Source organism: Giraffa tippelskirchi, chromosome 5, assembly GCF_054371585.1.
Source record: "Giraffa tippelskirchi isolate mGirTip1 chromosome 5, T2T-mGirTip1v1.2.pri, whole genome shotgun sequence".
In the NCBI taxonomy this organism is placed as follows: domain Eukaryota; kingdom Metazoa; phylum Chordata; class Mammalia; order Artiodactyla; family Giraffidae; genus Giraffa; species Giraffa tippelskirchi.
Window position 1 is genome coordinate 167,466,063 of NC_137279.1, and position 27,979 is coordinate 167,494,041.

Below are 27,979 nucleotides of genomic sequence, written 5' to 3' on the forward strand. Positions count from 1 at the left end.
TAAACTATTTAATTATCCTACTCTATCCTTATCATTTTTAGCACAAAAGACTCCCTTTCTCTAGTAAACTAGATCTAGGGAAGTCTGGGGAGGCTTCATAGAAGAGGTGACACTTGAACCGGGGCCTTGAAGTTTATCTAGGGTTCTATCATGTACAATTCCAAGTGCTACCATTCACAAGGTAATCTCTGTTACTGGCTCCCCCTGCAGTTGTACAGGGCAACTCTGAGTTCTTCACAGAGAAATGGAGAAGATGCCCTTGTTAGTTTTCACTGTCTAACAAATGGCTTCCCAAATTCAGCCTCCCAGATTCATGCTCTATTGGTTTCAAACAATAAGCATTTACAGGTCAGCTGGCTAGTTCTTCTGAACTCAGGTGGGCTTATTCCTGCACCTGAGTCAGCTGGTGAGTCAACTATAGGATGATCAACCATCCTGGTTTGCCTGGAACTGCCCCAGTTATAGCACTGAAAGACCCACATCCCAGGTGACCCCTCAATCCTGGGCAAACTAAAGCAGTGGGTCACCCTAGTTGACCGGGGCTGTCATGTCTAGGCGGGCCTGGGTGAGGGTGGTTGGGACCTCTCCCTGCAGTGTCCTTCATCCTCCAGTGAGCTAGCTCAGGTTGTCCTCATGGCAGCAATGACAGGGGTCCAAGAGAGCGAGTGGACATGTGTGTCCTCTTAAGGCCGAGGCTCAGAACCAGCCCGTTGTCACTTCTGCGACATCCTATTGATCAAAGCAAGTCATAAGACCAGGGGCAGAAAAATAACCTCTCCCTTTTTATGGGAGATGAACATTGCAAGGGGCATCGATATGGGAACAAGGTTGGAAAACTGGGGCCCGTTTCATAATCAACTTGTCTTGACTGAGGTGAAGCAATACACCCAGCTGACCTGTAAATGCTTATTTTTTTAAAACAGCTCTACTGAATTTGGGAGGTTACATAGCAAAATCTTATCTACCTCCACTCATGAGGTATATTTGGGGAGTGGCAGTTCAGTGTGGCTGGAGTATAGTGGGCTGTCAGAAGATGGGAGAGAGATGATAATGGCTGAGTTTGTGTGTTTTCTCATCTCCTAGACTGGCAGATGAGGACAATAGGAGACAGACTGTGATTCCTTTATACAGGTGAGAAAGACCAGGGCCCAGGTAGGGCAGGCGCACACCCAAGGTCACACAGCACAGATAGAGACTGTAGGGCTTTTCCTGCTGGGTCAAGAGGGGTTATGGGAGGAGGGGCGGGGGGGATGCTTTTGCAATCTCCCACTTAAGACCAAGAAGCCATAAGGTGTTCATAAAAGAATTCAGATGGGTTGACTTGATGGAGATGGAGGGTGTTGAAATCACCAAACCTCCCCTGGCACTCACACTTCTGCAGAACTGTGATTATTTATTCTTTGAATTTGAATGATTGTTTTTGTTTCCCTCCAAATATTCCCTGAGGCTCACTCTGTATCATTAGTAGCAAATGGATTTGCAGGTGTGTAATTAGGCTGAAAAATTATAGACAGCCAGAAGCCTTGACCATGATGCTCCCACCTCCTGGGGCGACCCCCAGGCCAGGAAATCAAGCCAGTTCCTGGGAAAGGGCCTTCTTGCTAATGAACTGGCCAACCAGGCCCCTGTAAATCCATTGACCTGTCACTAACTTACTATGTGGCTCTGCTCTCTGGGCCTCAGGCTCCTGGTCTATAATCAGGAGGGGACAATGGAAGAAGCAGTGTGGTGGGAATTAGACGGCAAGCAGGCCTGGCAGTGGCAGGGCCATCCATGAACTGAGCTGAGGACATTACAGGCCCTGGAGTGGCTGTGAGGAGCTAGGTGGCTGGAGATGGCAGAGGCTTTGTCCTCTCTTGGAAAGGGCAGATGATATTCTTCTTTGACCAACAAGCATACTGTGTGCCCGACTGCACAAAGTCTACACAGACTCACTTCAACTTCTCCGCATTCCCAGAGGGGATGTTTGCTACTCTGATGGACAAATGGACAGGGGAAGTGACTGTCTAGTATCTCTCGGTAGGTGTGAACCCAGGCAATTTGACTCAGCTTCCCGGCTCATTCCACAAACCTGCTAAATGTCTGCAGCCACCCTCCCACCTCCACCTGCCCAGCATGGAGTCAGGTGTGCTCCACTGGCCCTACAGACACACCATCTGCCTTGCTCTTGGTTCCACCAACTATATCACCTGAGCCCCCTCACCTCTGGCTTCTATGCTTCAGTCCACGGGAAGCAACAGCAGGAGCTTGGAGGGTGGAGGTGAGAGAGACTGGGGACTTGTTACCACTCCCTCCCTGTCGGGCCAGGGTGCACCCTCCCTTAGTCAGGTGGCACTCTCCCCAGAGCCTCTGCCCTCAGGGACCTGGGCAGGGCTGTGTGCATAGCTCTGCAGGCACTGACTGCTCCCATTATTGTCAGTTCAAGGTGTTTCATCACCCCTGAATCCATCATTAAACTCACTTCCATCAGGATTCTGAGAGGGACCCTGGCAGAGACCCCTCTAGAAGGCTGCTCCTGCCCCAAAGAGCTCTGTGTTATATCACCAATAATTCCTCCTCTTCCCTCTCCCTGCCCTCCAAGACCTTGCCCTGTGGACACAGTTGATCAGGATTGGGAGCAAAGCAGGATGATCAAACTTGTTCCCAGCAAAGAAGAGTTTTCCAGCCATTGGTCCCTGCAAATCTCCAGAGCCAGTACTTAATATTTCCCTTTAATCAATTCTTTTCTGCCCAAACTTTTAAAAAATTGAATCTGAGTTTTTGAAATAAATTTTTAATTTTAGAACGGTTTTAGATTTACAGGAATATTGTGAAGATAGTTCAGAGATCGACCGACTCTCAAATTTATTTTAAAAGAAAATATTTTCATTATTCCTGCAAGTGAAATCAGCATGACTTGCCTCAAATAGACTTTAATCTTAAAAATGAACACTGAAAACTAAACAATGTTATTAAATTTTTAAAATTAAAATAAAAAATTAACAGCCCAATAGAAGTATTAATAAATCTGGTTGATTTATATAATGCATTTTGCATGCAGAATTGGCTGGGGGGGTGTGTGTGTGTAGGCAAAAGAGGAGGCAGTATATGAAGCTCTCCCCAGGGCCATCACCAAGCACCAGGCAGTTTTCCATCAAGAGTGCCCTGCCAAGAGTCCTCCAAGGAATGAGCCAGCATAGTACAGCCAGTGTTGATGGGGTGCTGCCTCTGATGGGGCAGCGTTTTGATATCTTACATCTGCTAAGTGGTCAGAGCCTCAGGACCACCTGATGAGATAGTAGGTACTGTTACTATCTCAGTCTTTAGATGAAGACACTGAGGCAGGTCAAGGAACCGGTTCAAGGCCACAGGACAGAGCCACATGGAGGCAGTCGGGCTACCAAGCCTACACTTGGCTGTGCTCTGCTATTGGGCTTGTCTGTGCATTGCTGTTCCCTGTTACTGACGGCAGAGAAAACAGACTCTTCTCATCTCTGCAGGCTCGCTGGACCAGGACAGCAGCACTAGCCTCATCTCCATTCTCTCCCTCCTGTCTGTCCTCGGCTCTGCAGCCGAGTGCTCTCGAATACCCGAAGCTCTGCCCTGCCCTTGCCCAGTGCCCTCCAGGGAGGTCTCCCACCCTTCAGTTTTATTCTCCCCCCACCAACCTTGTACCCTGAAATTCCTCTATAAGAGGTGAAAGACTAGAAAATGAACACCCTATGTCCTTTCCCGAGATTCAACGATGGCTAACATTCTCCATCTACCTCTGCGTGTTCTATTTTGAATTGAAGCAAAACCTTTCCTCATGTGTCCTTGGCAATAACACCAGGCTTGATGCGCTTGGTTTTTTTTCTAAATATATTATAAAATAAATGTATTACTGTGGAAAAAAGGTATTTGGCCATGTACCTCCTAAGATCACCCTGTGCCTCCCGTCTGACATGAGTGCCACACATTGGCGAATCTCCATGGGCCCCCACGTTGTTTGCAGCAAGGATGTGACCTGGACTCACTGGCTCCCTCTGGTGGCAGGGCTTGGAGCTGTGTGGGGAGAGTCCCTGGGGTCTGGGTGGGGAAGGCAGGGGCATCTTGGGGATCTTCCACCCAGCCTGGGAAGGGAGGGAGGACAGTACAGACATGGCTTTGCACTGGCTGTTCCCTATGCTCTTCCTGTGTATTTGGAGGCACCTTCCCTCCCTTTAAGTGGGTGACTGCTCAGATGTCTCTCTCAGAGGGGCCTTGCTGACCACCCAGCTACAGTGTCCCCAACTCACTCAACCGCTTAATTTCTCCTCAAACCATGACACTGTTTTCTACACTAGTCTGTCAACTCCATAAGGGCAAGAACACAGCCCTCTTTACTCAGCGCTACACCCCTGTGCCTGGCACAGAGCCTGACACTAGCATGCACTGAGTAAACAATTACTGAATGAGCAGATGAATGAATGAATCAGTGGCCTGGGGTTCAGATTCAGAGTCTAGGCCTGGTGCTCTCACTAGGATCAACCCAGCCTCTACTTGCATGCCCTCTATGATGGGGATCTCAGTCCCTACATTTCTGAAAGATAACCATATTTAAAGAGTTTCGTTCAAGACTTTTCACACCGGTATGATTTTTTATGTTGTCCTCTAAACTGGGACTTAGTTTGTTTCAAGCAATAGTGTAACTCCCCTAGGCAATGAGAGGGAGTTTGTGCCTGCCAGGGACTTGGTAAGGGCAAGGCCCCTCTGCTTTCTCCTGACCCCCATTGTGCCTATTTCTGAGTTAGATTCCAGTTTCACTTTAGCCTCTGGGGCTCCATGGAGTCTTCACTCTCCACCCCCATTCCCTACCAATGGAGCAATGGGAGCATTGTCCTCTTGCTTGGGAGGCCTTGTTGACAAAATCCTGAACTGGATGAGGCAGTAAAAAGGGCTCCAGCTGGGACCCAGGAGACCTGGGTTCTCTGCCACAGACTCACTGTGGAACTCTGATGAACCTTACCTTCCATACCTATAAAAAGGAGATAGGGAGCTTGTTCTGAGCCCAAGGATAAGAAACTATCCCAGGTCAGATTTCCAGTCCCCAGGGTCCTTCTGCAAATAACTATGAACCATCTCATCGCCAGAGGCCCTGGGCACAGATTAATAGTAGAGGAGCACCACAGGGCCCATTTTACCTAAGCACAGGCAGAACTGTAGCAGAAGAACCAGGCGAGGGGCCCCTGCAGCAGCCTCATTCTGAGCTGTCATTGTGATGCATGAGACAAATTAAGTTCACAAAGAAAGTCAGGAGGGCTAGGGCAACATGGCCACAAACTGTGCTTCTTGGCCGCCTTGGCCGAGGGGCTGGCAAGGTTGTCCTTTGGAAGGCCCAGCCCAGTATCTACCATGTCTACCTGCCTTCCCCGCAGGCCACACAGAGCCTGGGCACCAGGGCTTTGCTCAAGTCATGCTCCTACCTGACATGCTCTCCCTGACTGGCTCAGCCTCACAGCTCCTGATCCAGAACAGGGTCTAGTGGAAGTTGTGGTGCTCCTGGTCATGAGGTACCTGGGCCAGTAGTCCCGGTTCAAGGCTCAGTTTTGGAGTGAGGGCTGCCCCTTGCCTGGGGCATTGACCCCTCCAATGAGTCAGGAGCCAAACAACCCCCAGTCTCCAGCAGGAATGCTTTCTATTGGGATTCTCATACCGTGTAGTAACCACTCATGCTTCAAGGTCAGCTCCAGGACTCCTCCTCCATTAAGCCCTACTAGAATGGCTCAAATGCAGCCCTCTAACTCCCAGGCACACAGGTTTCTCCCAAGGTGAGAAGGTCCTGGGCTGGGCCCAGCAGGATCATCCCTGGTCACCCTGCGTAAAATGCCAGCATCATCCTCATCTCAGCACTTCCAGTCCCCTTTCTCTGCTTTATTCTTTGAGCATGGCCCTTTAAATTGGCTGATTTATTTTCTTGCTCTCCTATTAGAAGTAAGCTCTCTGAGGGAGGGCCTTTGTCCTTTCTGTTTGCTTTTATATCTCTGTGTCTAAGCAGTGCCTGTGTGCAGTAGTCTCAAATGCTAATTAAACAAAGAATGAATAGCAGGAGGGGTGCACAGCACATGCTGAAGCCTGAGGTGTGAAAAGGGTTTGAAAAAGAAGAGGTGTGGAAGGGTTTGGAAAGGAATTCAAATGCAGAATTCCTAGAGTGTGGTCTCCAGGTGAGGCGGGAAAAGGTAGTAAGGCCTAAACTGAGAAGGATTTTGAATGCTAGACTGAAGGTTAGAGGGGAGTGAAAGCTTGGTAGGATGTTAGATGGGGGAGCAACAGGATCACTTGTGGGCTTAGAAAGACCCTTCTGGCTGGGGAAGAGTGGGATCGGAGAGAACAGTGAGGAGGACATGAAATTAGGTGAGAGAGGGTGGGCAAACTGGAGGGTGGGCCCCTGGGGAAAGGCTGCGGTGGGACCTGGAGGGTAAGCAGGAGGCCTGGACCAGGTAGGCACTGACCGGCAGTAGGGAGCACCAGAGGTGAGGATCCCCTGCCACCGGCTCTGCCTGGTCAGCCTCACCCCACAGGGCTGCCCCACGAGGGGCAGGGAGCCAGGGGACCCAGCCTGGCCCTGCCTCTCTAGACTCCAGGGAGGCACATATCCTTCTATCAATGGAAGGAAACTGCAGCCAGCATTGTTCACCTAGTGCTGCCGTGTGGCCTGTGGAACTCCCCAGTGGGGGGAGCTCAGCTGATACCACATGCCTGGCTCCTGAGGCTTCAGGCATGCAGAGTTGTGGAAGAAGGGAACTGTCACTGATTGAGCACCTACTCTGTGCCAGGCATGGGATGGATGCTTTATATGCATTTGATCCTTACAAACAGCAAGGCAGGTTTGCACTCCCAATTTACAGATAGGGAAACTGAGACCCAGAGAAGCTAAGTAGCTTGCTGGAGTCACATGGCAGCAGAGCTCTTTCTACTCTACCATGCTGCCTTCTGAAAGGAAGCCAGACAGAAGGCACACAGAAAAGGAATTTATGATCAACATAGCAGCCCAGCAATGGAGGAGCTGCTTGGGAGGAGTGAATGGTCTGCCCCAGGCAACTAGAGACCCAGGGAATGCTTGACAGTGTCTCTGTGGAGGGGAGGAAAGGGTGAGCTGTCTTCTGGTTCCCCACCAGCCAGGCATCTCACAGGAATGGACACAACAAAAGTGCTCCCCACCCTCATCACTCCAGCCCCACCCCAGGGTCTAGTTGGGTACACAGGCCATAAGCACCAGGACAGAGAATCAACAGCCTGAGAACAATGCAGGAACCTGGACATCTATCTCCCTAGAAACCCAAGTCAGTGCCAGCCCAGCTGATGCAGGGAGAGGGGCCGTGATTTCTCCTGTCCTTCATCCTCCCCGGGCTCCCAGCTCTCGGTTCCTTGAGCTTAGACAGCGAACTCTTCAGCAGGCCCCATGACTGGGAGCCGTGACCACACTGCCTTCTCCTGTCCTGTATCCCACCCTCCAGCTCCTCCTGAGTGAGGACACTTATGACATTGTTTCACTCTGCCCTTTCGATTCCTGGGCCTTTGCTTGGCTACTCCCTCTGCCTGAGGGCTCTTTCACAACCCTATGGAAAGATCTCCTTTTCCCCCGTAAGCAGTTTGTCCCACATTCCTCTGAAACCCTATGGTCTCCATGGCCCCTTTCATGTCTCATCACACACTATTGTGATGGTGTATGTGTCTGTTTCAGTCCCTGGCCTCTTCACCTAATAGTTTTACATAAGCACACGATCCCCTCCAAACACACTATGACAGACTCAGAAACATGCAAACGCATAGAAATACACACTCTCTTCTCATAGGGTGCATCCACACACCCAAAGGCCCATGCACATACTATGAGACACCCATATACATGCTTACACTCAAGCAAGCAACAAGGTAATATCTGTGACTTTACACTCATACAGGTACACACATACAGAGGAACAAACACACTCACAGCACACAATCCAAGCACACAGGCCCAAGCTACCCACAGAGAATCACATACTGCAGAAATAGTCAGCTTTTACACTCCTGAACACAGACGTGAAGTTTCAATCATGCAGAAACATGCAACACAACCCACGCATGAAAATGCTGAACTGCATCCATACTGGAGTCACTGCCCGGGTGGGCTGGCTGGCTGGAGCCCGGGTAGCAGGGCCTGGGAAACCAGGCCACCACCTCCTGCTGGAGCTCACGCCTGGAGGGGAAGGTAAATGACATGTCTATTGGGCTCCTGGGTGGAGGGTCCCATGTGAGAGCGGTGCTCTTGGGCTGATTCCTGGCTCCTGTTTCCTTTTTGCCACTTGTGCTTTCAGACCAGCAAGGCCCTGCCCTCTAGCTAGGCCTCAAGCTGTCCCTCCAGGTGCCTTTAGTAGCCTTGTCCTTAAATAAAAAGAACCAGGATTTACCAGCATTTGCTAACCACAGGGCCGAACTGGGAGAACACTGCCCCAGTGGCCTCACGGGGATCACACTGGTCCCGACTCTGACAGTACTGACACCAGTGGGAGGGATTCTTCTGACACCTGACATATAGGATTATTCTGCCCATTTTAAATAAACGTGGAAATGGCAGCTCAGAGAGGTGAAGGAACTTCCCCAAAGTAACACAGCCAGGGAGTGGTGGGGCAGAAATGGACCAGCCTTCCCAAAGGGAGCTCCTGGTCCCTGGGCTCCCAGAATAGCCCTGGGTCACCCTCACCTACTCTCAAGGGAAGAAGCAGGAGTTGGGAGACCCCAGGCCAGGGTGGAGTCTTTCTGAGGGGTCTGGGGAGGCAGTGAGATTGATTTTGCTGGGATGCAGCCTGGCCTTTCTGCCTCTGGAAGGTCAACTCCTTGATGTATCAGGAGAGGGGCTCCAGGCCTAAACTCCCAGCCCCATTTCTGGGTCTGAACAGAATGTCACCCAGTTACCAGGTAGAGCCAGCATCCATGCATGTTCCTGTGGGAACATGAAGCCCCTCATCCCTGAAGGGTTGAGCATCTCAGGCTATTGTGGGCACAGCAAGGGAACAGCTGGAGCTGGCGCCAGGGGTTTCAGAGATTACCCCAGGAAATGCTTAGAACTAAGAGACCTTCATGGGGCTTCCCTGGTGGCTCAGATGGTAGAGTCTGCCTGCAGTGCAGGAGACCTGGGTTCGACCCCCAGGTTGAGAAGATCCCCTGGAGGAGGGCATGGCAACCCACTCCAGTATTCTTGCCTGGAGAATCCCATGGACAGAAGAACCTGGCCGGCTACAGTCCATGGGGTCGCAAAGAGTTGGACGTGACTGAGTGACTAACACACAAACACACACATACACACACACACACACGAGACCTCCATGCCAGCTGATTGCTTTTAAGAATTAGGCAAGATAGCCAGGAGCAGACAGAAATCATGTTTAGTGGAAGCATGAAATTGCTCCTGACCTGAGCCTTCTCGGGTGCTGGACTCCAGTGGAGATTTTCAAACTATGCTCCCCACTTGGTGAAGGGAGTGGAGTGCTAAGTGGAGTGCTGCCGCTTTGAGGTTCTAGGATTCCTCACCACTCTTCAGCAGAAGCACTCAGTGTGACTGCAGGCTCACCAGTCTTATTTTTTCTTTCTGGATCCACAGGAAGACCGCATTTCTCACCTAACTTGCCAAGGTGACAAAGGCTGGTAACTGGGTTCTTTGGAAGGAGTGTGAGCAGAAGCAACGTACAGGCCCAGCTTTAAATCCCCAGTGTGACACTGATGGCTCTTTTCTTTGTCTCCCATAGCGACAATGTATTGAAATTACATGATCTATAGGGGTATTGTAAGATGGAAACAGGGCTTCCTAGGTGGCGCTAGTGGTAAAGAAGGGGCATGGGTTTGATCCCTGGGTCAAGAAGATCGCCTGGAGGAGGGCATGGCAACCCACTCCAGTATTGTTGCCTGGAGAATCCCATGGACAGAGGAGCCTGGTGGGCTACAGTCCGTTAGGTTGCAAAGAGTTAGACACGAATGAAGCAACTTAGCTCACATGCAAGATGGAAGCAACTTCAACCTCTGAGTCATCAGGTGGAGGAGAGATGCTCAGGAGAGCCACTAACCCACATTATATTTGTGTGAGTAATAAACTTTTATTGTGTTACCCCCACTGAGACTTCAGAGTTTATCTGTCACCTCAGCAGAGCCTGGACTCGCATGGCTAATATATTCCTCTTGGATGGATTTTATATCTTGAGTTTGCACATATTTTTTTATTGAGGAAAGAACTCCGTGACTAAATTCCCACTTCCAAGATGCCCCCTCTTAGAGTCCCCCAGCTCTGATGTCCTGAGATTCTGTATTTAGACAGCCGTGGGCTGTGGCTTAAACTTGGTCATATACCCTGACTGTGTGATCTTGGGCAGGCTTCACACTTTTCTGAGCCTCAATATCTTCACCTATAAAGTAGAGGTCAAGATGCTTCACCTACAGGTCTGCTGTGAGGATCCATGAGGAACTGTAAAGTGGGAGAGATTTGCTTCGGGGAAGGCACTGACTCAATAAATGTTTTTGTCATTCCAAATGTTGTCATTTTGTCATTCCATAATGTTTTGTTATGATCATTCCACCTTCCACACCCAACACAGGCAAGGTCAGGGGAAAGAGACTTCAAGAGGCATGAGATTTCGTTCATTCAGGTAGGGGACAGGTCCAGCCCTGTGTGGGGTCCTGGGCCACAGTCAAGTCTCTGCAGAGACATTGTCTCTCTTTTCAGCTGTATCTCTGTCTTGGAGGAGGGGATGGTGTCTACCCTAATCACAGCGATGGCTCATGAAGAGGTTCCTGGCCCTTAATGATTCAATGAAGCCTCACTGGGGTGGGGACTCTCCCCAGTCTCCTGTTACAGAGTAGGAAACTAGAGGCACAGAGAGACTGAGCCCCCCGCCCAAGGGTACACAGGTAGGAGGCCGGCAGGTTACACAGGAAGGATGCAGGCGATGCTGGAATTTGAACCTAAGACGTCCTACCTGGGAAGCCCCCCAAATCAGAGTGCCTGAACAGGGACAGGAACCCTGGACCCTCAGATTAAAAGTCTGATGCTTTATTGACTGAGTTATCCAGTCGGGAAGCCCTACAGCAGTCTGAAAACAGACCCCCGAGCTTTGCAGATCTCTTAGCATGCGTGTGGCATGGTATGTGGGAGGTGGATGCAGGAAGGAGGAGGGGAGGCTGTCGGGCTGGGTTTCTAAGACTAAGCAGAATAGTGTCACTTCTCTGTTGCTTTGTCCCCTTCTGTTTCTCTGACTTTCTCTCCCCAATTTCCTTCTTAACCTCATTTGATACCTCTCTTCCCGACTTCTCAGTTTTCTCTGCCTCACTTGAATTTTTCAGGGCCTCCTTGTTGCCCTTGGGATACAGTTCGAGATCTGAGGCTCTGCATTCAGGGCTCCTAGGAGGTGCCCTTTCCAGTCCTGATTCCCGCTGCTGCACTGCCCTGTTGTCCTGTGCCCTGTGCTCTACTTAGATTGAAGGATGTGAACTGCCTTCCCGGAGCCCAGCCCGTTCATTCCCACTGCATGGCTCTCTCTGCATTCTTTCTATCTGCTTGGAGCTCTCTCCCCACCTTTCCCATGAGCTTGCTCAGCTCCAGGCAGCCATCCCAGGGTCTCCAGGTTGGGCCGTGTTTCCTGCAGTGCCATATGTAGCTGTGTCTCTCCTCTGGCTGGTCTCCTGGGTTATCACATCTCCATCTCCATCTGAACCTTGACAGCTCTTCTAGGGCAGGGCCTGGACTGGGAGCCCAACATTGCCCAGCACAGGGCCTGGCACCTAGGGGATGTCAGTGACCCTTGATTGCAGGCGAGGTTTCAGGGACACTGGAGGATGGCCCCACACAGAGTGACAAGTGAATGGGAGTGGGGAAGTGGGACCCTGGGTGGGGTAGGGTAAAAGGACTCAGGCACTGGGGAATCTAAATGGCTGCAGGCATCATCTGAGGCCCTGAGGACAGATACCCAGGCTGGTTCAGAAGGTACCAGGGCCAAACCACAAACAACCCCTTAGATGGTAGCCAGGCCATGGCCCTGGCATTAAACATTACATGTAGATGTAATAAAAGTTATATACAAAAGAGTCGCATTTTGCATTTTATAAGAAACAAATAGAGTAGTCATATACATTATTATCCAAATCAGAACTTTCTGAGAAAGAAAAGAATTGCAGTGAATAGTTGTACGAGACAACAGGTATAAACCCAGACTATCCTGGAAACACCGGATGTATGGCCACCCTGGGAGTAAGGGATCGTAATGAACACCTTTGAACCCAGTTTAAACGTGAGAACATGATTAACACTGTGGGCCTCTTCCTTATCCCATTTCCAATCTGCCTTCCTTACACAAGTAACTATTATGTCGAATTTTGTTGAGTCATTTCCTCAGTAAAACTTGTATCACATATGTGTGAAAGCCTAAACAATATAGTTTATTTTTGCTTGTTTTGAGCCCTCTAAATGTCGGATTGTGTTGTCTGAAGTCCTCTGCAATAAGCTGTTCTCCCTCAGCATTATGTTCCTAAGATTCCCTTGTATAGTTGGCTGCAGTTGTTATCTGCTTCATTTCCACTGCTGTACAGGAGTTCATTATATAGAGATGGCATAATTTATTAATTCATTTTTCTTCTAAGGACATTAGCTTGGTTTCCAGGTTTTTGCCATTGTAAATGGCATTACTATGAACATCTTTATATGGGTCTCCTGATGCTTGTGTGCGTGCATATCTCTAGTGTTTACCCTTAGTAATGAAATCACGAGTTCCAAAGTGGTTGCAAGTGGTTGCAGCAGGTGCGTAGGAGAATTCTTTTTGCTTCACATTCTCACAAATACTTGTCACTGTCAGATTCCTTTCCTGTAGAAAATCTCATTGTGGTCTTAACTTACTTCTTCCTGATTTCTGTAAGGTTCAGCATCTTTTCTTCAGGTTTATTTTTCATTCATATTTCCTCTAGAATGCTTGTCCATAGCTTTTGCTATTTTAAATATATATATTTTATTTATTTATTTGGCTGTGCCGGGTTTTTTCTGTGGCACAAGGGATCTCCCATCTGTAGTTGTGGCATGCAGACTCTTAGCTGCAGCATACCTGACCAGGGATCCAACCTGGGACCCCTGCATTGGGTGCACGCAGTCTTAGCCACTGGACCACCGGGGAAGTGCCGTTTGCTATTTTTTAATTAAACTGTTTGCCTTCTTCCCATTAGTTTGTAAGAGTCCTTTATGTATTCTGGGTAGAATGTCTCGTTCATTATTTGTGCTATAACGTATTTTCCCAGTTTGTGGCTAATCTTTTAAACGATGAGAGAAAAGTTACTTTGGAAGAAGCAAAGACTTCTGCAGGGTGATAAATACTTTAACAGAAGCAACAACAAAATGTTATGTACATCTTTAAAGAAATAAGAGAAAATATTGTATTATGAAAAAAGAACAAGGTACTATAAAAAAGGAATAGTCAGTGGAAAAATGAGGAACTCTTGGAAATATGATCAGAGGACGAATAAAAACAAAAACCTCTGTAGAAGGTTGAAAAAATTTTCCAGATAGAGAACAAAAAGAGGTGAAATATATATATAAGAAACATAGAACACCAGTTCAGAAGGGCCAATATTGGAATAATTAAGGAGATCCAGAAAGTAAAAAACACAGAAAATGGACGTGAGGAAATTGTTATTTTATAGCGATCACTCTAGGAAACTTTCTCCAAACTGAAGATGAATTTCCAGGATGAGAGGACCCAGCATGCTGAATGGAAACAGATTTACTCAAAGACACTCTGAGGACACAGATGTCTAAATGCTTCTAGGGAGAAAGAATAGGGTCCTATAAACAGGAAACTAAATGGCACTGAACTTTTTAATAGGAACTATCAGTAGAAGACAGTGGAGGGACTCCCCTGGTGGGCCAGTGGCTAAGACTCCATGCTCCCAATGCAGGGAATCCAGGTTAGATCCCTGGTCAAGAAACTAGATCCTACATGCCACAACAAAAGATCTTGCATGCTGCAACTAAGACCCGGTACAGCCAAATAAATAAATAAATTCAGTTCAGTTCAGTTGCTCAGTCGGGTCCGACTCTTTGAGACCCCATGGACTGCAGCACGCCAGGCTTCTCTGTCCATCACCAACTTCCAGAGCTTGCTCAAATTCATGTCCATTGAGTTGGTGATGCCATCCAACCATCTCATCTTCTGTCATCCCCTTCTCCTCCTGCCTTCAATCTTTCCCAACATCAGGGTCTTTCCCAAAGAGTCAGTTCTTTGCATCAGGTGGCCAAAGTGATGGAGCTTCAGCTTCAGCATCAGTCCTTCCGATGAATACTCAACACTGATCTCCTTTAGGATGGACTGGTTGGATCTCCTTTCAGTCCAAGGGACTCTCAACAGTCTTCTCCAACATCAGAGTTCAAAAGCATAAATTCTTCGGCTCTCAACTTTCTTTATGGTCCAACTTTCACATCAGTACATGTCTTACTAGAAAAACCATAGCTTTGACTAGATGAACCTTTGTCAGTAAAGTAACATCTCTGCTTTTTAATATGCTGTTTAGATTTGTCATAGCTTTCCTCCCAAGGAGCAAATGTCTTTTAATTTCATGGCTGCAGTCACCATCTGCAGTGATTTTGGAGCCCAAGAAAATAAAGTCTGTCAGTGTTTCCATTGTTTCTCCATCTATTTGCCACGAAGTGATGGGACCAGACGCCATGATCTCACTTTTTTGAATGTTGAGTTTTAAGCCAGCTTTTTCACTCTCCTCTTTCACTTTCATTAAGAGGCTCTTTAGTTCTGGTTCCCTTTCTGCCCTGAGGGTGGTGTCATCTGCATATCTGAGACTGTTGATATTTCTCCAGGCAGTCTTGGTTCTAGTTTGTGCTTCATCCACCCAAGCATTTTGAATGATGTACTCTGCATATAAGTTAAATAAGCAAAGTGACAATAACCAGCTTTGATGTACTCCTTTCCCAATTTGGAACCAGTTTGTTGTTCCACGTCCAGTTCTAACTGTTGCTCCTTGACCTGCATACAGGTTTCACAGGAGGCAGGTAAGGTGGTCTGGTATTCCCATCTGTTTAAGAATTTTCCGCAGTTTGTTGTGATCCACACAGTCAAAGGATTTAGCATAGTCAGTGAAGCAGAAGTAGATGTTCTTCTGGAATTCTCTTGTTTTTTCTATGATCCAACAGATGTTGGCAATTTGATCTCTGGTTCCTCTGCCTTTTCTAAATACAGTTTGAATATCTAGAAGTTCTTGGTTCACGTACTGTTGAAGCCTTGTTTGGAGAATTTTGAGTATTCCTTTGCTAGCATGTGAGATGAGCACAATTGTGTGGTAGTTTGAGCATTCTTTGGCATTGCCTTTCTTTGGGACTGGAATGAAAACTGCCATTTTCCAGTCCTGTGGCCACTGCTGAGTTTTCCAAATTTGCTGGCATATTGAGTGCAGCACTTTCACAGCATCATCTTTTAGGATTTGAAATAGCTCAGCTTGAATTTCATCACCTCCACTAGCTTTGTTCATAGTGATGGTTCCTCAGTCCCTCTTGACCTCACACTCCAGGATGTCTGGCTCTAGGTGAGTGATCACACCATCGTGGTTATCTGGGTCATTAAGATCTTTTTTGTACAGTTCTTCTGTGTATTCTTGCCACCTTTTTAAAATATCTTCTGCTTCTGTTAGGTCCATACCATTTCTGTCCTTAGTTGTGTCCATCTTTGCATGAAATGTTTCCTTGGCATCTCTAATTTTCTTGAAGATATCGCTAGTCTTTCCCATTCTATTGTTTTCCTCCATTTCTTTGCATTCATCCTTAAAAGGAAGAAAATTCTACAATACACTACAACATGGATGAACATTGGGGACATTATGCTAGTGAAACAAACCAATTGTAAAAGGGAAAATACTGTACAACTCCACTTACATGAGGCACCTAGAGCAGTCAAATTCATAGAGACGGAAGTTATAATGTGGTTGCCAGGAGTTGGGGACAAAGGAGAAGGGGGACTTATTTGATGGGTACAGAGTTGCAGTTTGCAAGATGAAAAGAATTCTGGAGCTGGCTGGTGGTGATGCTATGCAACGACGTAGATGTAATTAACGCCACTGAACTGTACACTTAAAAGCGGTTCAGTTCACTTCAGTTCAGTCACTCAGTCGTGTCCGACTCTTTGTGACCCCATGAACCGCAGCACGCCAGGCCCACTCAAACCCATGTCCATCGAGTTGGTGATGCCATCCAGCCATCTCATCCTCTGTCGTCCCCTTCTCCTCCTGCCCTCAATCTTTCCCAGCATCAGGGTCTTTTCCAATGAGTCAGCTCTTCGCATCAGGTGGCCAAAGTATTGGAGTTTCAGCTTCCTTTAGCATTGACTGGTTGGATCTCCTTGCAGTCCAAGGGACTCTCAAGAGTCTTCTCCAACACCACAGTTCAAAAGCATCAATTCTTCGGTGCTCAGCTTTCTTTAGAGTCCAACTCTCACATCCATACATGACCACTGGAAAAACCATAGCCTTGACTAGACGGACCTTTGTTGGCAAAGTAATATCTGCTTTTTAATATGCTGTCTAGGTTGGTCATAACTTTCCTTCCAAGCAGCAAGCATCTTTTAATTCCATGGCTGCAGTCATCATCTGCAGTGATTTTGGAGCCCCAAAAAATAAAGTCAGCCACTGTTTCCACTGTTTCCCCATCTATTTCCCATGAGGTGATGGGACCAGATGCCACGATCTTAGTTTTCTGAACGTTGAGCTTTAAGCCAACTTTTTCACTCTCCTCTTTCACTTTCATCAAGAGGCTCTTTAGTTCTTCCTCACTTTCTGCCATAAGGGTGGTGTCATCTGCATATCTGAGGTTATTGATATTTCTCCCGGCAATCTTGATTCCAGCTTATGTTTCTTCCAGCCCAGCGTTTCTCATGATGTACTCTGCATATAAGTTAAATAAGCAGGATGACAATATACAGCCTTGACGTACTCCTTTTCCTATTTGGAACCCGTTTGTTGTTCCAAGTCCAGTTCTAACTGTTGCTTCCTGACCTGCATACAGGTTTCTCAAGAGGCAGATCAGGAGGTCTGATATTCCCATCTCTTTCACAATTTTCCGCAGTTTATTGTGATCCATACAGTCAAAGGCTTTGGCATAGTCAATAAAGCAAAAATAGATGTTTTTCTGGTACTCTCTTGCTTTTTCGATGATCCATCGGATATTGGCAGTTTGATCTCTGGTTCCTCTGCCTTTTCTAAATCCAGCTTGAACATCTGGAAGTTCATGGTTCATGTATTGCTGAAGCCTGGCTTGGAGAATTTTAAGCATTACTTTACTAGCATTAAGATGGTAAATTTTATGTTATGTATTTCTTACAACAAATAAAAATTAAAAAATTTAAAAACCTTTTAAAATCAAATAATCACAATCATATTGGAAGGATGGGTAAGGGTTGACTCAGAGAGTAACTGTGTGGATGTCTATGTGTTTATGTTTCTGGGGGTGCAGGGGATGCTGGTAGCGGTGGTAAGAGAGCTAAATCCTTGTCTTCATGGTGGGAAGTCAAAAGATAGTGCCTGAAATTGAAAGATCAAGAAACAGAAATGTGTGTTATTTAATGATAGGGACATAAATACCAGAAGAATCAGCTAAAAGATTTGAAAGTGTTTGCCTTTGGGGAGAAGGAAATGGAGGTGGGGAGTGAACGACTTAAGTTTCTCTTGACAAGCATGCAGAAGTATTTGATTCTTAAAAGTATGGGAAGTGAAACTCTAATAAGAAAAAAATAAAATGAAAACTAAACTGAAACAAAGCAAATGGAAAATTGCTGAGCCTCCCCTAGTAGGTTCTCTGACTCGGGTGACCAGCACTCTGGTGGCCTCGGAGTCACCTTGGGGAGTTTGCTGTCATGGGCAGAATGGTCTTGGCTCTGTACCCCATCCTCTTCAGACTAAATGGGGGCAAGGAGCTGGTGGCCCCGAGAGCAGCAAGACGCATCTGACTGGACGGAGGAGTACTGTTTATTTGAATAAGCACACATTTATTTTAATGTGTATTGGAAAATATGATTAACATATCAAACCTGTGATTTTATGGAGATTATTGCTTAGGATTGCTTAGGATGAAGTGAAGTTTATTATTAAGTGAAAGGACTTAAAGGAAAATACTAGGATGACAGTAGAGGAAGTAAGTGGAAATGGAGAAAGTCATTCCCAGTGGGTAAGAGTGACTGATCTGTCATAGGAACTACTGACCTAGTCCAACCCTCATGTTAGGGATGGGAACCTCAAGGTCAGAGAGGCAAAGGGACTTGCCCAGTGTCCTCCAGCAAGGCAGTGAAGGAAGCAGACGTGACTCCCCTGGAGGGTACACAGCCAAGAGGCAAGAAACCAAGGCTTGGTTTGTCTTGCTCTGCTCTGGTCAGTTTTGAAACCCTGAAATGCTTTTATCCTCTCAGTTCCTGGGTGTCTTCCTGTGTATGATGAACAGGATTCTGTAGATAATAGCAATAAAGTTTATGGTATTTGTAAATAAACCTTATGGAGTCCTTACTATGTACCAGAAAAAAACAGCAATAATTATAACAGCAAACACATACATAAGATGTACTATATACAGAAAACCCTTCTGAACACTTTACTTATATTAACATGTTTCATCCTCGCTAATCCTATGAGATATATGGCAGCTAGTCTCCAAGATGGCCCAGTGATTTTTGCCTCCTGACTGTCATTCTTCTCCATAGTCCCTTCCCACAAGGAATAGGGCTGACACGTGAAATCAAAAGGATATTGCCAGAATGACGGAGTGACCTCCCTACTTGGGCCATAAAAGACATTGTGACTTCCTCCTTGCTTTCTCTCTCTCCCTCTTGGATGGGGGAAGCTGGCTGCTATGTTGTAAGGACACTCAAGCAGTCCTATGGAGAAATCTGTGTGGTGAAACACTGAGTCATCCTGCCAACAGCAAACATGAAATTGCCAGGCACACGAGCAAGTCAACCAAGACCCTCCAGCTCCAGTTAAACCTTCCAAAGACTATAGCCTGGCCAACATCATGAGCCAACTAGGTTGTTTCCACATTCCTGACCCATAGACACCATAGGGATAGTAAATATTTGTTGTTGTTTTGAATTGCTAAGTTTTAGGTTATTTTGCTATGCAGGTAATTAATACTATTAGGTAACACTGTCATCCTCATGTTATAGATGAGGATACGGCACAGAGAGTTCAATTAACTTGTCTCAGGTCACACAGCTTACACATGATTTAAACCAAGGCAGTTTGGATCTGTATAAAGTTCATGTAATAAATGAGAATCCTTCTATTACCAGAAATGAAGATACTCTGGGCTAGAAAAGAGAGAGAGAGGAGGGGAGAGAGGTAAATATGTAAGGACAGTGGCAAAGAGAAAATGGCAATTCATTTCTAGTACACATGACAGACTAGGTTAGACTTCTGTAAAGTGAAGGCAGCGGGAGAGTTCTGCTGCCCTTGCAGCTCAGCTGTGATTAGCTCGGGGCCACTAGTCTCTGACCCTGGCTGGATGGATGACGCAGCCTTGGGTATCTGAGGGTTGGGATGTAATGCCATGGGCACCCCCTCTCTGGGGCTCTTATCACCCTGCACTGTCACTGTCTGCCCCTAGACCCGAGATCCTCAAGGGCAGGGATGAAGTCTTGCCCATCTGTGCTCCTTGCCTAGCCCAAAGCCAGCTGGAGCAGATGAGAGAGGTGTATATGCAGAAGGCTCTCTGGCCCTGGCGCTGGAGAGAATTCATATCACACTACCCTTTAACAAATCATCACTGGGGACACAGCAAGGACCAGGATGACCCAGTTTCTGACTTGAGCAGCTCCCCATTGGATGGAGAGTCCAACAATGATATCCCAGTGTGATCAGAGAGACTGGGACACCCAGTGTTGTGGGAGTCTAGAGAATCAGGGGGGACCTCTCTAGAGGAGGCTGGAGGGCTTCCCAGAGGAGGAGGAATGTGAGCTGAGGCTCAAAGTATGCACAGAAATCAGCCAGGGCAAGAGTGCTCTCAACAGAGAGTACAGCCTGGCAGAGGACTGAGGCTGTCTTGGGGGACAGAGTGCGGGAGTAGAATGTGCAATGGGTGGGCCACTGGGCCTCTGATGGTTCTGAAGGCAGGACACAGAGACTTGGGAGGGGCAGGGTGACATGCTGACAGTAGATGGAATGTCACCTGTTTCTGTTTCACAGAAAATTCACTGTACTTGGGTTTGAGGATTTTCTTTGGAAACCAGGACTGAGTGAGGCCTGTATGCTTGAGTCAGCCCAGGATGGAGAAAGAGGATAGGTGAGGACAAGAAGTCACTTGGGCACAAATTGTACCAGAAGCTCAGCATCCATTTGGTGTCTGGTGTGTGCCAAGGGCTGGGCTTTCTCCATTTGTCCCTCATGGGAATTAATGAACTTAGGTGCCCTGAAAAATTCCTAGACCTGTCCTCTGGGTTCAACTGCTAGCCCTGTCATTTATTATCTGTATGATCTCTCCACCCTTTACCTTGCTCATCTGTAAAATGGGATCAGCACAAAACCTGCTTCATACAGATGCTATAAGGACAAAATGAGTTAAAGCATTTAAAACACCCAGACAGTGCCTGACCCTCCTCTCCAGCAAGTGTACAATAAGCAATAGCTATCATTAATTACTTGACATGGTTTTCCTTCTAATCTTTTCAAGGATTTAAACATCATTTATCTAATGCTTGTTATATACCAAGGATTGTATTTATCCTCTGAAAATAGGGGTGAATACGACATAGTCCTCCTAGAGATACAGAAATCATGAGTAAAGGCAACAACAAACAAACACTGATCAAATGTGCCCTGTGCCAGAAACCCAGACATGCATGAGAGCTGGTTCCTGTCCTTGGGAAGGTCACAGGCTGACTAGGGAGAGAGAGAAGTGGCCCAGATTGGGTGGGGGCTGAGAGGAGCCTGGAGAACCTCTGGTAGGGGTTTTTTCGAGAGATGAGTTGCCCACTTTGGCAGCTGGATGTGTGTCAGACAGTAGGAGTAAAGACCCTCTTGGAGAGGAGGTCAAGGAAGGCTCAGTCTTTATTCTTTGAGTGTTAGGAAGTTATCAGAGGTTTTTGATGAGGAATTATGTTTGAATAATGGTGTTGGAGAAGACTCTTGAGAGTACTTTGGACTGTAAGGAGATCAAACCAGTCAATCCTAAAGGAAATCAGACTTGAATATTCATTGGAAGGACTGATGCTGAAGCTGAAGCTCCAGTATTTTGGCCACCTGATACGAAGAACTGACCATTGGAAAAGACCCTGATGCTGGGAAAGATTGAAGGCAGGAGGAAAGGGGGACGACAGAGGATGAGATGGTTGGATAGCATCACTGACTCAATGGACATGAGTTTGAGTAGGCTCCTAGAGTTGGTGATGGTCAGGGAAGCCTGGCATGCTACAGTCCATGAGGTCACAACGAGTTGGACACGACTGAGTGACTGAGCTGACTGAACTAATCTAGTTGGGCTTCCTTCGTGGCTCAACTGGTAAAGAATCCACCTGCAATGCGGGAGACCTGGGTTTGATCCCTGGGTTTGGGAAGATCCCTTGGAGAAGGGAACGGCTACCCACTCCAGTATTCTGGCCTGGAGAATTGCATGGACTACAGTCCATGGGGTTGCAAAGAGTCGGACACGACTGAGCAACTTTCACTTCACAACTAAACTAGTAGCTATTATGTGCCTACTGTACACTGCATGCTCTGCATAAATAATCTCCTCTAATGCAATCCTCACTACCCTATGAGATAGTCATCATTCTCATTTTACAGGTAAAGAAACTGTGCCATAAAGATTAAGTGAGTTGTCCAACATCACGTAGCTAGAAAGAGAAGGAACAGCGTTAAACCCAGGCAGTCTAACCCAGAGCCCATGCTCTTAATCTCTTTACCTTGCTGCCTCTGAACTTCAATCTACACAGTCTGAAAATTAAAACGAACCTATGAAATTCCCCATTTCTGCTTCACTGATGAGCAACTGCAGCTCGCAGATGGAGACTGACTTTCCTGAGACCACAGAGTGAAGGAGGTGCTAAGCTGAAGTGGTCAGTCTTGGCTGCGGGAGGGGCTCCAGTCCCATGCATCCTGCTGTCACAGTGGGCATCGTTGTGCTTGAAACAAAATCTAAACCTCTTGCCGTGGCCTACAAAGCCCTCATGTGATCAGAACCTTGCTGCTCTCTCTGACCTCACCAGCTCACCCAGCTTCTCCTTATCACCAGATTCCAGCCCACCTGGAGGCGTCTGTCTGCTGCTCCCCTGGCCAGGAGTGCCTCTGCAGCTGAACTTCCTAGGGTTGGATTCTGTCTCAGTCCACTGGGGATGCCATAACAAAATATCATGGATTGAGGGGCCTGAAAACAACAGAAATTTGTTGGGAGCCTGAGAAGTTCAAGGTCAAGGCACGGAAAGGTCAAGATGCCAGCAGATTTGATGTCTGGTGAGAGGCCACTTTCTGTGTCATAGACGACTATCTTCTTGTTATGTCCTCATATGGTAGAGGGGGCCAGAGATGTCTCTGGAGCCTCTTTCCTATGGGCACTGATTCCATGTATGTCCTAATTGACTCCCAGAGACACCACTTTCAAATACCTTCACACTGAGGATTAGGTTTTAACATAATTCTGGGAGGGTACATTCAAGCTACAGTAGTTTCATCCTTGGCCATTCAGTGAAATGTCACCTCCTCAGACAGGCCTTCTCTGATCATCTCTCTAAAGTTACCTCATATTACTCTCACACCATCCTACTTTATTTTTTCTATAGCAGTTACTGCTACTGCTAAGTTGCTTCAGTCGTGTCCGACTCAACACGACCCCATGGATGGCAGCCCACCAGGCTCCGCCATCCCTGGGATTCTCCAGGCAAGAACACTGGAGTGGGTTGCCATTTCCTTCTCCAGTGCATGAAAGAGAAAAGTGAAAGTGAAGTCGCTCAGTTGTGTCTGACTCTTCGAGACCCCATGGACTGCAGCCCACCAGGCTCCTCCGTCCATGGGATTTTCCAGGCAAGAGTACTGGAGTGGGGTGCCATTGCCTTCTCCGCTATAGCAGTTATGATGATCTGAAATTATGATCATTTATTTTGTTTCTGTTTTCTTGTTTTTGTGTCTCTCTCTCCCAACTAAGATTTAATGTGCAGGATAGCAAGGAGGAACATCATCTATTTCTATACTGTATCCCTGGGCAATGTCAGGCACATAGTAGGTGCTCCATAAGTTTGTGCTGAAAGTATGCCTGCATTTCATCATCTGTCGGTTGATGGGTCTGTCTTCCCACCAATGAAGCTGGTGGAGTGTCTGATTCACCTTGGCACTCCTAGGCCCAGGGTTGGCACAGAGCAGGGCTGGGATGTGTTTGTTGGATGACTGAATGAACAAAAGATAGAAGAGGTGATGGCAGCAGTACCTGCTGGGCTCTCTGGGGTCTGCAACCCTCTCCCATGGGGTGGCCACAAACACTGCCAATGGGCTGCCCTTTGTGGGAAGAAATACGGCTCAGTAATAGGACTGCTGATGAGACAGAGTGACTTCTAGGCCTGAGGCTAACAACTCCTGAAGCCCTTTCTTCTACATCCCTGCCATGGAGGTGAGACAGCAAGAAAGGAGGGGAAGGTGGACCCGCACTGGGCCTAACCACCTTCAAGTCTGGCTCTTCTAGGGCCAGTGCTCTCAAAACTCATTGTCCAAAAAGGCTGTGCTGGTTGGGGCTTGCTTAACAGCAGGTAACTAAAATCTAGTCACCTGCACCCTGGAATGAGTGAAGTGGGCCTGAGACTTTCCAGAGGAGGCGTCTTATTCACGCCAGCAGGGGCGGACAGCAGCCCTGGGTGTGAGTCCCCCATTAGCAGGGATGAGGCATCCCTTCTGGGGGGCCCCACAGTCTCTGCCTTTCACCATCACAGAGAATACAACTCCGTTGTCCCTGCCGGTCCCCCTGATTGTCTGCCCTCTGCCTGGCCCAACAGGATGACCCAGTGAGAATGAATGAATCATGTCTGTGCACCAGGCCCAAGCCATCTGCCTCTCATCCTTGGCCTCACAAACTGCATTCATATGAGAACGCAGCATGGGCACGTTAACCAGCTACAAGGATGTGTAATATCTGGGTTGGAGCCTTGGAGGGGTGCAGAGGTCCATTCCTGCTCCCCCAGTTTCTCCCAGATCACATGAATCCTGGTACCCCAACTCCTATCCACTATCATCCCAACTCCATGTGCACATTCACAGGCCTGTACACCCTGGAACATCATCTCCCCTCCCGCCCTTGGCATTCCTCAGCCTCCTATCAGCCTGTCACCTCCTCCAGGCAGCCTGTGCTGCTTCCCTTAGGCCATCTGCTACCTCTGGGGGTAGAGGTCTTTCCTGGCTCATCCCAGCGTCTGCAACGCCCAGCATGAGGAGAGCCCTGAGCAGGGTCACTGAGAGCGTACCAACGGAGAAGCGGACCAAGAGCTTGAGGGAGGAGGGAGAGGAGGCGTCAGCGGGAGGAGCATGGGGCGGAGGTGGCGGCGGGAGGGGGCGCGCGCGCCGGCGGCGGCAGCCCAGGCCCGAGGCCGCGCGCCCAGCCTGAGCCCGCCCCGCCGCCGAGCGTCACTGAACCTGCTTGAAATGCAGCCGAGGAGCCGGGGCGGGCGGCAGCGGCGGCGGCGGCAGCGGGGGCAGCGGCAGCCCCGGCGCCGCGGCAAGGACTCGGTGGGCTGAGGCGAGGCGGCGGCACAGGGTGCGCGGGGCGCGGCGGCCGGAGCCCGGGGCCCGCCATGGGCCGCCCCGAGCGGGGCGCGCTCCGGCCGCTGGCGCTGCTGCTGCTGCTGCAGCTTCAGCATCTCGCGGCGGCGGCAGCGGATCCACTGCGCGGCGGCCAAGGTGCGTGCAGCCGATGCCCGGCCCGGCTTTGAGCCGCTGGAACGGCCAACAAAGCACTGCCTGGCGGCCGACGGGCGGGTTGCGCCGGGGTCCCTGAGCCCTGGCCAGGCAGGGGGGCGCCTGTGCAGGATATGCTCCTGGGGACCCAGCTCTCCGTTAATTTGCCCTGGACCCCCACCCTCGCGGCTCTCTTGTGTAGTGGGCTCTGCCCTCCGGCACCCGTTCTTTGGGGATGGGCGCCGTGGGGGCCAGGAACTTTGCTGGGTTGGTCACTGATGGTTTCGCGAGGGCTGTGTGATTCTCGCCGTTGGCGTTAATTTGACACGCGCGCTCCGCGGCGGCGATGAGCAGAGCCGGGAGACTACCCGAGCTGACAATGCGTTTCCGGCGACCCCTGCGTGTTGCAGAGAAAGAGGGGCTGCGTGCGAGGGGGATGTGCCCGCAGCGCCTGGTGCGCGTGTCGCGGCGTGTTCGGGGGGCTCCCTGTGGGCTGTGTCTGCGTGGATCTCTCATTATGGGCCGTGTGGGCGAGTCAGTGTTCTGAATGGGAGGTGTATCTAAATGGTGTGACACCGACTGTGTGTGCCTGGCCTCGTCGTGCCACAGAGCAGCCCGTCATCCCTGGAACACTTATCATCCTGCCCTCCTTCCGGGTCGAGGGTGCCAGAGGCCTCCAAGTCTTTGGGTTCAGCGTCGCCCCCTTTCCTTCACTCAGTAGACCCCTCCCCGCGGCCAGGACTGCTGGGCTCTGGGGATCCAGCTCACGCCTCCTCTCCCCCCGCGCAGGGTCGGTCAAGGAGTGCGAAGAGAACCAGTTCCGGTGCCGGAACGAGCGCTGTATCCCCTCCGTGTGGAGGTGCGACGAGGACGACGACTGCTCCGATAACAGTGACGAGGACGACTGCCGTGAGTGATTGGCCGGGGAAGGAGGGAACGGTGGGCGGGCGCTTAGCTCAGCGCCCTCGTGGCTGCAGCCTCCGCCGGGCCACCTGCCTGGGCTTTTACTGCCAGAGGCTGCCGCCAGGAACCCGCCCGGGAGCCGCTTCTTCTGGGCACTTAGGGACCCGGCCAGTTCCCGGCGGCCCGCGGGTCCCGCTGGGGCCGGAGCGGAACCCCGCACTACGGGGCCGGGGAGGATGGTGCGCCACGCCCAGATTGCTGGGAAGGATCTGTAGGCGGCGAAGGGACAGCCTCTGCATGCGTCTAGCTTTCTGCGATCGGGCCTTCCGGAACTCCAGCCTCTACACCACAGAACGCGCGCGTGTTTCAAAGTTCCACGCAACTCTGGGCCTAGCCTCGCTTCTTTTCCTGCCGCGTTTTGTGAATGAATGGGCTCCCCGGGGCCCCTGATTGGCTGTGGGAGGACCACCCCATAGGTCTCTGTGGTCTGAGCGGGCCAATCGTAGAGCGGACGGGTGTGCGGTTTTCTGGCGCCCGGGGCTGTGGGGCCCTGCCCTTGGCCCCGCCTTGGCCACACCCCCGCGCATCCCCGGGGTGGTAGGTGCAGGCCGGGCGCTGGCGCCCGCTGTTTTTCTGCCTAGTCACGGTGAAAACCTTTCTTGTGCCACCCTGGTTAGCCGACTGCGGTCTCCTGCCAGCCAGGCCCAGGCGTGAGTCATGGCAGAGCAGGAAGGAGGGGGCCAGAAGGAAGAGTTTATTTCCTGGAAGGGGCGTGAGGATCCCAAGACCGTGCGTGAACCGCGGGCTACAGGAGGTGGCCGACCGCCTTTGCTGAGTGTGGTGTTCGCCGGCACCCGGGCGCAGCAGCTTGGGAAGTTCTTTCTTGAGGTGCACGCGGTTTCTGATGTTTGTGGAACCTGAAGCGAGTTAGCAAGCAGTTGTCACAGTGGAAGGAATGTAGTTCCAGGAACAGAAAAACAAGACTCTTTATAAACACAGACACAGGTAGTCATTCATCCGTCGTTACTGAGCGCCTGCAGTCTGCCAGGCACTGGGGGACTTTAGAGAGCCGACCCACCCCACCCCACCCCCCAGGTCAGGGAGCGCAGCTTCTGCGGGATGAGGGCAACTGGCCCACAGCTCCACACAGTGGCAAGGGGTAGAGGGACTACCTGGGCCGGCATTGTCTGTTGAGTTCTAGTTTTTGTTTTTGTTTTTCCCTTGGTTTGCCAGCCAGTCAGCCTCCAGGTTCATTCTCAGACCATCACTGACTCAACTCGATGAACATGAGTTTGAGCAACCTCCTGGAGTTGGTGATGGACAGGGAAGCCTGGCGTGCTGCAGCCCTTGGGATTGCAGAGTTGAACAGGACTGAGCGAACTGAACTGAACTGATCCCAGATTTGGCTGTGTGACATGGGTACATCTTTCCCTCCTGTCTGTTTCCTCTCCTGACCACTTGGGCTAATGATTCCTGTCCTGTTTTTGAGGACCAGTTCTAGAAATGTCATTTAAAGGGATGTGACTAACATGTGCTGACTGTTAGCTGTGTGTCCACCACTGTGGAAAGTCCACCACTGTGTCTTATATAAATTCCTTCAATCGTCAGAACAGTCCTATTTTACAGACCAAAAACACACACACACACACACAAAAAAGAGGCACTGGAGAGATTAAGTTACTTACTCCACAGCTATTGAGCTGTTAAGTAGGAGCTTAAATTTAAGCATCTGACTCCAGAGTTCTTAGCCTAATTATGATCCTGACCATTTCCCAATGCTGTTGAAATTCTGAAAATGCCTAGGCCAGGGTAAAATATGACAGTGAGTCTCCTCGCTGGGAGTTGTTCTCCTGTGGTTCCTTTTACTAGGAGTGCTGAGGATGAGATGGGAAAATAGAAACTGCATTTCTGGGCTGGTTTTACTTTATCTCCCTGAGTCTACATAGCAACAGTTTTGTGAGGATGGCTGTGAAGAGCAAAAGTGTTTCTTGTCATTCTCATTTGTTGATAAGAATTCTGGCTCAGAGAAGTTGAGTGATTTGCCCAAGGTCACACAGCTGAGAGTGACAGAACTTGGTCAGGGTGTCCGCCTGCCTCCTAGCTCAGGGGCATTATCTGTGGTGGTGGTGGTGGTGGGAGTGTGGTGAAGAAGGACCCAGGAGGGTGATCCCAGTGCTTCTCACCTCCATGCAAGGTTCTGGGCAAGATGAAAGAGTGA

At 49.3% G+C, this 27,979-nt stretch overlaps 1 protein-coding gene across 31 annotated transcripts in view; it reads left to right on the top strand.

Annotated features, from left to right (window-relative positions):
• Nucleotides 1–24,603: 24,603 nt before the first annotated feature.
• LRP8 (LDL receptor related protein 8) overlaps nt 24,604–27,979 on the top strand; it is a 77,515-nt gene continuing 74,139 nt past the window's right edge. For all 31 annotated transcript variants that reach the window (XR_014052210.1, XM_081485224.1, XM_081485234.1 and 28 more), the window contains exons 1-2: nt 24,604–24,861; nt 25,648–25,767. Coding sequence is in view for 30 of the 31 variants with exons in the window: in XM_081485224.1 (XP_081341350.1) it covers nt 24,756–24,861; nt 25,648–25,767 (226 nt within the window). In the remaining variant the exon portion in view is untranslated. The remainder of the gene's footprint in view (nt 24,862–25,647; nt 25,768–27,979) is intronic.